Below are 12,154 nucleotides of genomic sequence, written 5' to 3' on the forward strand. Positions count from 1 at the left end.
TAGTCAAAGGGTGGATTGATATAATAATTATTAATAACTAATTATTACACCCTGAAACTGTGTGAAATGTGTTAGAATGTGTGAGTATAGGACCAGTAAAGACTATGACATTGAACTACTATTTAGCAATGTGAGTAAGAGTTAGGCCAGACAAAGGACAAGGAGAACTATCTACAGACAACTGAGAAACCAAGATAAAGAGGCCTCCCAATTTAGGGAGGAGAGAAACTGTTATGAAACATGGTGCAGAATATTGTGAGAACGGCGATAACTGAGGAATGCAGGGAGTAGGCTATGATAAGAAAGTGTGTATGTATGTGTGTATGTATGTGTGTGTGTATGCGCGTGTGTGTGTGTGTGTGTGTATGTATGTGTGTATGCATGTATGTATATGTGTGTGTGTGTGTGTGTGTGTGTGTGAACTGATGGTCAGGAGAGCAGTTTTAAAGTGGAAAACTACAGCCCGCCTACAGAGGGGAGGGGTTTTTTGTATGACGTATGAGTATAAAAGATGGACTCTGAAATTGTGATTGCAGAATTCTCAATGAATAAATCTCTGACTATGCAGACTGGGACTCTGTCCGTTACTTAAATCCCAAAAGACTTACAACCTTTTGGGAGACGCACAGAGACACTGAAATAGTTTGTTAAATAATTCACTTAACACTGTCCCAGAACACCTTTTATACTAGGATACATACAACTCGCATAAACACGATTCATCCTCAGCACAAGGGAGGAGGCTTGGGTGAAATAGAGAATGTTGTAACAAGACACCTGCTCCTGATACATTTCTCAGAGGCTATTTCTGGGTGTTCACCCAAGAAGCTCAAGGTTCTCTCTTGGGTGTGTGTTAACACACACACACACACACACACACACACTGAAACTTCCTCCTCTTGTGAGCACAAAGGTAACTAGTTATAACACATGTCATATAGCAAATACAGTGCTATGAAAAAGTATTTGCCCCCTTTCTAATTTTCTCTACTTTTGCATATTTGTGATACTGAATGTTATCAGATCTTCAACCAAAACCTAATATTAGATAAAGGGAATATAAGTGAACAAATAACACAACAATTACATATTTATTTCATTTATTTCATAAACAAAGTTATGCAACACCCAATTCCCCTGTGTGAAAAAGTAATTGCCCCCTTACACTCAATAACTGGTTGTGCCACCTTTAGCTGCAATGACTCCTTCCTGTAGTTGTTGATCAGTCTCTCACGTCGCTGTGGAGGAATTTTGGCCCACTCTTCCATGCTGAACTGCTTTAACTCAGTGATGTGTGGGTTTTCAAGCATGAACTGCTCGTTTCAAGTCCTGCCACAACATCTCAATTGGGATGTATTACATTATAGCAACCAATACACACAATCATATAGCCAGGGTTAAACAATTAATAAGCTTATGTCATAATTTTTCCACCACAGGACTATCATGGGTTTTTGGTCAATATCGGGGCTTGAAAATACCATGGTATTTTCCTTTTTTTTTTCATTGTACTACCATGGTACATTTTTGTAAGGGAAGTACACTGAATTTAGACTGCCAAATGCCTATTTAGACCCCATCGCCATCTCTTCAAAGTACTAAATATAGTCTTGTTCGTAACATTCTCTATGAAATGGGCTTTTAAATTATGTGTAATTTAATGTAATGAGATTTTAAGTTGTTGATGTATGTCCATTTTAAAGTGGTTAAAATGAATGAAAACGTTGATGACGGAAGTATGATAAACTAAAGAAAATATACATTTTCATCATAAGAAAATGTATGTTAACCTTTTGAAAATACTAATATGTGACTGACCGGCTCGATTCAGTCTTGTGTAGCAACATTTGAATTTTCTTTATTTTTACATTGGATAAAAGTAGAGACTAAGAGAGCGAAAATGGTTTATCATACATTACAGTTGAAGAACAATGAGGAAGTAATTCTGCTTTGAAAGTTGATAAACTTGTAACTCCACTTTTGAGAAAATGGCCCTTTCATGTTTTGGTACACCTACTGGAGAGCTCTTCTTTGTTTACATCCATTCAGCATCATTCACACCCTCTTAAGCCTTAGCCCCACCCATCTCTTTAAGGAAACACATGTGAGGCCATGTGCTAAACAGAGTAAGTGTGGTAATGTGCTAAACAACCAAAGATTTCAAGACTAAAGGCTGGTTTATACTACGTCTATCGACATGTCTGTAGACAGTTGTCGCAGTGACATCATGAACATTCTATTGTCGTCCGACATCAAACTTGTCGTTGTCCTTATTAAAAAGTATAAACACAAAAATGATGCTGATGTCAAGCAGCCTGGTGGTCCAAAATAGCATAAATGGTGTATTTTAACACCAATAAACACATGAGTTTAAAAATGTATTTGGTATATGTTAATCTAGCAAACCAGGCAACTAAAAGCAACTTTCAAAACAATGTTTTGGTTAGTTACCAGCTTGTTAGCTAGCTAGCTGACATTAAGTTCGCTGGCTAGCCAGTTCAAATAATGACCATATCATATAGCTGACAAAGTCTTAACTTTAGCTAATTTGTATTCATTATTACAGGAAAAGAAACTCACAACAAGATCATTATTTACAAGTTAAGGGCGAGCTAATTACAGAAAATAGCTTACGGTTGAGAGTGTGACGAAATAAAAGCAGGGCATTCTACCAGGGAATTTTTGAACTTTGACGCTGTCTCATTGGCCTAACGTTATATCCTAATTTGACTTTGGTGCAGGTCGTGTTGTTCTTCACATTACCGTCTCTGGTAAACTCACACTATATCAAATAATGCACAGGATACAGAAGGTGTAAACGGTACAGTGAAATGGTTACTTGCATAGTGGAATATTTTGTTTAGACAAATATTTTGTTTAGACATATGTTTACGTTCAAATGCCTCTCCTGTGAAGTAGTGACGCGCGACATACGCCTAGTTTCCTGAAACGAGTCACATATTAATGGACCAAAATACCAACAAATCTCAAAATGTATAGGTAGATCCAAAAATTTCATTTCAGCCTGTGGTGCCTGGCCTTATTGCAGGGAAAACCAAGTATATGCTATTTTCTAAATCACATTTTAAAAAATCTGATGATTTAAGCGTACGTAGGTACATTGCATTGTGCACTAATTGATCATGTCCCTGAGTATAAATAGGCTTTCCTACAAAAAAAACATGTTGATGAGTTAGTTAAGAAATTGAGAATTACAATACTCTTCCTGTACAGGAAGAGATCATGCCTTTCATTAAATAGCAGAAAGCAAATCGTTTAGTCAACATTTATTCCAGTTATCGACTATGGCGATATCATCTGTTTGAATCCAGCTGCCACTTTATTGAAGCATAGATGCGATAGGTTCAGCACACATCACTGTATTTTGTATCAGAAAGTAGGGCTGGGCCTCTCTGAAGTCTCAACCGGTTAATCGAGGTACTTAAGGTATTGTGTACATGTAGGTAGAGTTATTAAAGTGACTATGCATAGATAATAAACAGAGAGTAGCAGCAGCGTAGAAGTGTGTGTGGTGGGGGGGGGGGTGGGGGGCGGGGGGCAATGCAAATAGTCTGGGTAGCCATTTGATTAGATGTTCAGGAGTCTTATGGCTTGGGGATAGAAGCTGTTTAGAAGCCTCTTGGACCTAGACTTGGTGCTCTGGTACCGCTTGCCGTGCGGTAGCAGAGAGAACAGTCCATGACTACGGTGGCTGGAGTCTTTTACAATTTTTAGGGCCTTCCTCTGACACCACCTGGTATAGAGGTCCTGGATGGCAGGAAGCTTGGCCCCAGTGATATACTGGGCCGTACGCACTACCCTCTGTAGTGCCTTGCGGTCGGAGGCCGAGCAGTGATGCAACCAGTCAGGATGCTCTCAATGGTGCAGCTGTAGAACCTTTTTAGGATCTGAGGACCCATGCCAAATCTTTTCAGTCTCCTGAGGGGGAATACGTTTTGTCGTGCCCTCTTCACGACTGTCTTGGTGTGCTTGGACCATGTTAGTTTGTTGGTGATGTGGACACAAAGGAACTTGAAGCTTTCAACCTGCTCCACTACAGCCCTGTCGATGAGAATGGGGGTGTGCTCGGTCCTCTTTTTTTTTCCTGTAGTCCACAATCATCTCCTTTGTCTTGATCACGTTGAGGAAGAGGTTGTTGTCCTGGCACCACACGGCCAGGTCTCTGACCTCCTCCCTATAGGCTGTCTCATCGTTGTCGGTGATCAGGCCTACCATTGTTGTGTCATCTGCAAACTTAATGATGGTATTGAGTCATGCTTGGCCATGCAGTCATGAGTGAACAGGGAGTACAGGAGGGGACTGAGCAAACACCCCTGAGGGGTCCCCGTGTTGAGGATCAGCGTGGCAGATGTGTTGTTACCTACCCTTACCACCTGGGGGCGGCCCGTCAGGAAGTCCAGGATCCAGTTGCAGAGGGAGGTGGGTCCCAGGGTCCTTAAACGGTTCACCCGATATGGATGAAAATACCCTAAAATAATTAAAGCTGACAGTCTGCACTTTAACCTCATAGTAATTGTATCATTTCATATCCAAAGTGCTGGAGTTGAGAGCCAAAACAACAAAACGTATCACTGTCCCAATACTTTTGGAGCTCACTGTATATGACCCCCTGATTTAGATGTAAATGCATTGGAGAATATTTTAAATATTGTTATAGTTCAAAAAGTATAAACGCTATCAAAAATATTTTCTTAACTAATCTAAGTTGGGGACGTCTGCACATTTGAATGTTGGTTTTGTTTTAATGTCTTAAAGCAAGCCGAAGAAATGAAATAATAATAATAATATGAGTACTGTATGTAAGAAATCTAGAGTTTCTTGCCTTCAGCAAGCACAGTAAGAGAAGTATGTAAGACATCTTGTGTCTTGCCTTCACTGAGCACATTAATTAGAGTATGTAAGTGTGCTAGAGTGGCCTTGCTTTCAGCAAGCACATCAATAATAATATGAGTATGTAAGAGTGCTAAAGTGGTCTTGCTATCAGGAAGCACATTAATGACAAAGCGCAAGGCACGCCCTTCAGGTCTGCTATAGGTGACTATAAAGGCAACTTCCCATTCCAGACTGTAGGCAACTGGAACTTGGTAACCATTGAATATAGTATAGTTGAGTCAATTCCCAATGATTATCTAGATGAATAGCATAACTTCTTTAAAATCGCGGGTATAGTAGGCCATAATAACGGGATCAAGCAAATTATGAATTGAGCGTTTTAGCGACAGATGTACAAACATTGCTTGCTTATCCTCTTGGACTGTGCTGTGGATGTTTGACACACTTCAATTCTCACCTAAATTAATGTCCTGAGTAGGCTACAACTATTTTGATGGTCCAACTGCGTCTTCTTTTAATAACAAGTAAGTGAATAACCATGTTGTTTGAAACAATTTTTTAAATGGTTAAGAATATTTTTTTTTGTCCAGGTAGCAGATAATGGTAGCAGATATTCCTGGATACAGCCCTTAGCCATGGTAGATATGGGTCATATACCACGAACCCCCGAGGTTACACGAACCCCCGAGGTGCCTTATCGCTATTATAAACTGGTTACCAACGTAATTAGAACAGTAAACATAGATGGAGGAACATAGCCTATTGCCTGTAGCCTACATGGTAAACTGTAAGTGTCACTTCACTTTTTAGTATGGAAAACGACAAATGATTTGTCAACAATATTCACACAATTAGTCTTTATAGAATAACAATCTAATGTAATAAATTACATGTGGAAATACGTATGTGAGTAAACATTAGAAAGCCAGCAGCAGATGAAACACAAAGTGAATTCTCTCCTTCCTCTCTCCAGTCTAGCTAGCTAGGTTTAGGATATTTATGGTGCTTTCAAGACAATTGGGAACTCGGAATAATACGAGGTCATATTATGACGTCAGTGATCTTTTCTGGTCAGAAAGTCGAAGCTCTAGAAAGAGGCCCGAGTTTCCGAGTTGGAACTCGCGAGTTAGATGAGGGTTCAAACGATTGTTCCCAGTCGGAGCTAATTTTTTAGTTGTTTTTTCGAACGCGGCATTACTAATCTCGGTTACCTAAAAGTAAAAGCAAACGGAAACCAGTGTTGTGCCATGTTCGCGTTTTTTCCTGTCAAATTGGCCTACTTAAATTCTGTCGGAGGTGGTTTAAACTGCATTCTAATGTTGACTTTGCTTAAAGAAAACGGTATCAAGCGATATGTTTTATACATGCTCAATTATTGAGTCTCGGGGGCTGCCGGAGTGGAAATGTGAAATGAAAGTTATGGAACGCCCTCGTGTGGCTCTTTTTATGGGGAAAAGTCAATGAAACTGACATTCAAAGTAGCCTATTCATTTAAATGCTATTGTAGGTTACCATTTGATACATACAGTTGAAGTCGAAAGTTTACATACACCTTAGCCAAATACATTTAAACTCAGTTTTTCACAATTCCTGACATTTAATCCTAGTAAAAATGCCCTGTCTTAGGTCATTTAGGAGCACCACTTTATTTTAAGAATGTGAAATGTCAGAATAATAGTAGAGAGAAAGATTCATTTCAGCTTTTATTTCTTTCATCACATTCCCAGTGGGTCAGAAGTGTACATGCACTCAATTGGTATTTGGTAGCATTGCCTTTAAATTGTTTAACTTGGGTCAAACATTTCGGGTAGCCTTCCACAAGCTTCCCACAATAAGTTGGGTGAATTTTGGCCCATTCCCCCTGACAGAGCTGGTGTAACTGAGTCAGGTTTGTAGGCCTCCTTGCTCGCACACGCTTTTTCAGTTCTTCCCACACATTTTCTATAGGATTGAGGAAGATGATAGCTAGCTATAGCAAGCTAACGTTAGCACCTTTTCAACAAGAAGCAACTGTGACAACATTGATCCTAAGCATTTAAAAAAAATAACTTTCCCATTGAGCAAAATCCACAATCCACCTCTCCAAAGAAAGCATGGATCTGGGGCTTCTGCAAAATGCCACCAGATCCGTGATCGTGCCTGCACTTGGCAGGCTGTATAGAAAATTCCACCAGAGCCTTAGAATGGCCGAATTACCACAACGCCCAGCCACAAACACCTTGAAAACTTGCTCTAAACAGTAACACCAAGATAACACATTTTGGTTCTGAAGGTTGTGGGAATGTTCCCTGATCATTGCACCAGTGTTCCCTAAAGGTTCAAATGGATGGTTTTCTTAACGTTTGGTTGTATTGAAGGTAGTGGGGAACGTTCTGGGAACGTTACAAAGTTAGGAAAGCTCTCTGAAGGTTACAAAGTTAGGAACATTCTGGGAATGTTCTCTGAATGTTGCCAATGCTCCCTAAAGGTTCCCATAGATGGTTTTCTTAACTTTCTCATAAGGATGCATGAATTAAACAAAATATATTTAACATTTTATTTAGAAGATGTGTACACACACACACACACACACACACCACACAAGATTACACAATTAAATATAAACAATTAACACATTTATAATTTCAGTTAACAGGTTCAGAGAAATCTGCAATCTGATTGACACACACACACCGGATTACACAATTGTCTTGTCTGGTCACCTTCTATGGTACAGGGGAGTCAAGGGCTCACTCCTCCACAACCTCCTCTGCAACCCTCTCCACAACCTGTAAAACAAACAAAGAGTTCTTAATTCGATAAATACTATTATCAGGGTTCTTACGGGCATTGTATCTTTCCCAAAAGTGTAGCATTGTGCATTGGTAGTGTATTGGTATTCAACTTATGTTATTATTAAAAACATTATGACAGATAAAATGTGTTCAGTGCTTTTTGATCAGCAAATCTGAAATCATATGCAATTGCTGGGTTTTAAATACAAACCAGAATGAAAAAAAAGAACAACTCAATCCAATGCTTTAAAGTCAATGATGAGGTGTGCCATTAGTGCACACTTAGAGAGGTAAAGCAGAGTTTCTTAAACTGTGGGTCGGGACCCAAAGTGTGCCCTGGGCATGTGAAAGGTGGGTCACGAGTTAATACATTTATAATCACATATAATACTATTTTTTCTTAATTTGGGTCATTGGAGGACAGTTAATTCCTAATTTGGTTCTCGAGCTGAACCCCTGAGGTAGAGAATTGGAACATAACACAAATCATGTCACACAGAACACACACACACACACACAAAGGTGATGAGAGAGAGAGAATGCTGTATCTGTCAGAAAGTAGACTAGGAGCAGGACCTCAGCAGAACCCAGACCGGGAAAGAAGGTCACCACCTGGGCCAAATTATTGTTACCGACTATTGGTGTATTCTCTGTGTAGCACTAACATTGGTTGTGATGACAGTGGGTCAAACCAAATGCTAGCCAAAAGCAAGGGGAGATATTGTCTAGATGCTTTTTTACAGTGGAGATCATGTTTATCAATTGCCTGGCTGGGCTGATTGGACAGAGATGCACAGTGACTTTTTAGATGGAACAGCAAATAGGGATTTCGCCGTCATAGCTGGTGTTAGTCGTGAAATATACTGAACAAAATATAAATGCATTATGCAACAATTTCAAAGATTTTACTGAGTTACAGTTCATATAAGGAAATTAGTCAATTGAAATAAATAAATAATGCTCTAATTTAGGGATTTCACATGACTGGGCAGGTGTGTAGCCATGGGTGGGCCTGTGAGGGCATAGGCACACCCACTTGGCAGCCAGCCCCACCCACTGAGGAGCCAGGCCCAGCCAATCAGAATTTGTTTTTTTCCCCACAAAAGGGCTTTATTACAGACAGAATACTCCTCAGCACCCCATCCCCCCAACCCCCCTCAGACGATCCCGCAGGTGAAGAAGCCGGATGCGGAGGTCCTGGACTGGTGTGGTTACATGTGGTCTGCGGTTGTGAGGCCAGGCGCTACAGAGGGTAGTGCATATGGCCCAGTACATCACTGTGGTCAAGCTTCCTGCTATCCAGGACCTATATACTAGGCGGTGTCAGAGGCGGTGATGCAACCGGTTGGTAGAGCATGGCGCTTGCAACGCCAGCGTTGTGTGTTCGATTCCCACGGGGGGCCAGTATGAAAAATGTATGCAATCACTAACTGTAAGTCGCTCTCGATAAAAGCATCTACTAAATGATTAAAATGTAAATGTAAAAATAGTCAAAGACTCCAGTCACCCAAGTCATAGACTGTTCTCTCTGCTACCGCACCGCCAGCGGTACTGGAGCACCAAGTCTAGGTCCAAAAGGCTCTTTAACAGCTTCTACCCCCAAGCCATAAGACTGCTGAACAATTAATCAAATGCCCAAATGCCCCCCCCCCCCCCCCCCCCCCCCCCCCCCCCCTTGTTTTTACACTGCTGCTACTGACTGTTAATTATCTATGCATAGTCACGTTACCCCTACCTAAATTTACAAATTACCTCGACTAACCTGTACCCCCGCACATTGACTCGGTACCGGTACCCCCTGTACATAGCTTTGTTATTGTTATTTTATTTTGTTAATATTTATTTTATTTTTTACTTTAGTTTATTTAATAAATATTTTCTGAACTCTATTTCTTGAACTGCATTGTTGGTTAAGTGCTTGTTAGTAAGCATTTCACGGTAAGGTCTACACCTGTTGTATTCGGAGCATGTGACAAATACAATTTGATTTGATTTTACGTGATAACCACGTTCTGGATAAGTTCTGTTTGACATTAAGGGAATTCTTTGCGTAACTCTAATGCCAAAACATGCTAAATAGGTTCTTAGGAGGTTTTTGATAACAAACATAGAATGTTACCAAAACTAGTGGAAATCTGGACACTCAAACATCAGGGGAACATTATGGGTAACGTTACAAAGTCTTTCTCTCTCCCTAGAATTGTTAGCTGGGTTGTTAAGCATAGCCTAGGGCAGGGGTAATCAAATAGGTCAAGTCACACAAATTTCCTAGCTGGCCTAGGGCCTGTATATTGTCCACATACAGGTGTATTATTCTGTACTTGAGAAAGCCCCTGAGGTATGTGCCACTCCTTGCCATGCCAAACATGACAGGCTACACCAGAGGCACAATAATGTGTGACATACATACTTTTGGTATGAGACTAAATAAATTGTGCCACTTGTAGCCTATTGCAGGCCTACTTCATATACCAGTTCCAATTATGTCTCCTTGTGGCTAAAAAGTGGTGTGCTTGCAATTCTTTTTCAGAACCATGAGGATCCTCTTCAGAAACCAAAGGCGCAGTAGATGGTCCCTTGTCATTGGTACTGCATTGTTGATTGGCGTCTTCAGACTGTTGCGCATGGACCACACAGACAGGCACTGGAACACTTCTACCTCCACCACACCAACACGGTCACAGTCCACTGTGGATGTTTTCAATTGTTCCCTGAATGAAACCATGAACAACATTCCATCCTCTATCCCACCTACCCACCATAACTTCCTCATGTACAAACACTGCAGGACATTCCCCCGCCTGCTGTCTCCTACACCCTGTCAGAATGACGTCTTTCTCCTGCTGGCCATTAAGTCGACAGCCATCCAGGTTGATCGCAGGATTGCACTTCGGAGCACATGGGGGAAGAAGGGATATGTTCAGGGTAAAAAGGTGAAACTATTGTTCCTAGTAGGTAAGTCTTCAGACAAAATACAGGGCTACCCACTGCAGAAGTTACTGGAGTGGGAGAGCAGGCAGTTTGGGGACATCCTGCAGTGGGATTTTGAGGACAGTTTTTTCAACCTGACCCTGAAGGAGGTCCACTTCCTCAAATGGTTCAGCCTGGAGTGCTACTGGGCCCACTATGTGTTCAAAGGGGACGATGATGTTTTTGTTTACACCAGCAATCTGGTGGAATATGTTAAGGACAACAAGCCCTCTGAGCAACTGTATGCTGGGAACATCATGTCTGGCTATCCAGTCCGGTACAAACAAAGTAAGTATTTCATACCAGTGGAGATGTACCCCAACAAGCCATATCCTCTATACGCTGGCGGTGGGGGCTACCTGATGTCAAGACTGACTGTGCTGAGCCTGGGAGTGGCAGCGTCCAGCATTGACCTGTTCCCCATTGATGATGTCTTTGTGGGCTTATGCCTACAGAAGATGAACATTACACCGACGCACCACTCTGGCTTCAAGACCTTTGGGCTCAAAAAGGGGGTGACACACTTCAACCCCTGCATTTACAGGGAGCTCATGGTGGTGCACAAACTGAATCCCACAGAGATGTGGACAATGTGGTCTCTACAGCAGGACCCAAATCTGCAATGCTTTAGATCAAGGATGTGAGTATTTTAGCTGGAAGCTCAGCAGTCCAAGCTCAATTAACCATTGGTGTACAGTATATAGTTAGCAGTTTCTATAATGCTGCTCCATTTAAATCCAAATATAGGGCTCTATTCAATCTGTATCGCTGAAGCGTTACAAATGGCGTGATAGAAATGGAAAGGTAATTTCCGATTGAGCCGACTTATGCAGCATTTAACGTGAATGCAGTCTCCGCTAATGTGGAAACATTGCCTTTAAATTTCAATCACGCTGTAATGCTGAACTTCCACGATACAGATTGAATAGAGCCCCAAGTGACAATAAATTATCTCGTTTGGCTTTTCTTGTCAGGCGGCAATGGAAACTCCCCAACAGTTCTGCAATTAATCATTGATGCTTGCTTGCATAAATGTTCCCTTCATCAACGTGACATGGCTTGCGTGTACTCTGTCTTACATGCTCTGTCTGCTAGCATTCTCTTTTTTTGCCTTTCAAAGTTTGCCCAATAATACCTTCCAAGTACTTACATGCCTTATTGTTACATAACATTGCATCATTCAATTATCATATAAAATATTGGAAACAGATGGTATGATGCTTATGAGTTTCTGTCCCTAACTTTTTGAATGTCAAATATATGTAAAAAATATATATATATAAAATAACAGATCAATTAAAAATAAGACGTTTATGGATAGATATTTTTTATTTTATTATTATGTGTTTCAAAACATGTGCAGGAGCTCATGTGAAATTACCCTTTTAAACACATTTAATATTACAGTACAGTGAGGGAAAAAAGTATTTGATCCCCTGCTGATTTTGTACGTTTGCCCACTGACAAAGAAATTATCAGTCTATAATTTTAATGGTAGGTTTATTTGAACAGTGAGAGACAGAATAACAACAAAAAAATCCAGAAAAACGCATGTC

General features: G+C 40.7%; 1 protein-coding gene across 1 annotated transcript; it reads left to right on the plus strand.

Annotated features, from left to right (window-relative positions):
• Positions 1-5,089: 5,089 nt before the first annotated feature.
• On the plus strand, positions 5,090-11,806 carry LOC311116430 (N-acetyllactosaminide beta-1,3-N-acetylglucosaminyltransferase 4-like). Its single transcript, XM_084191519.1, has 2 exons — positions 5,090-5,378; positions 10,159-11,806. Exon 2 carries the CDS (start codon positions 10,163-10,165, stop codon positions 11,240-11,242), a length of 1,080 nt encoding a protein of 359 aa, XP_084047645.1. The 5' UTR covers positions 5,090-5,378; positions 10,159-10,162; the 3' UTR covers positions 11,243-11,806.
• The last annotated feature ends 348 nt before the right edge of the window (positions 11,807-12,154 follow it).

Source organism: Coregonus lavaretus (assembly GCF_964263955.1).
Source record: "Coregonus lavaretus genome assembly, contig: HAP1_SCAFFOLD_1214, whole genome shotgun sequence".
NCBI lineage: Eukaryota > Metazoa > Chordata > Actinopteri > Salmoniformes > Salmonidae > Coregonus > Coregonus lavaretus.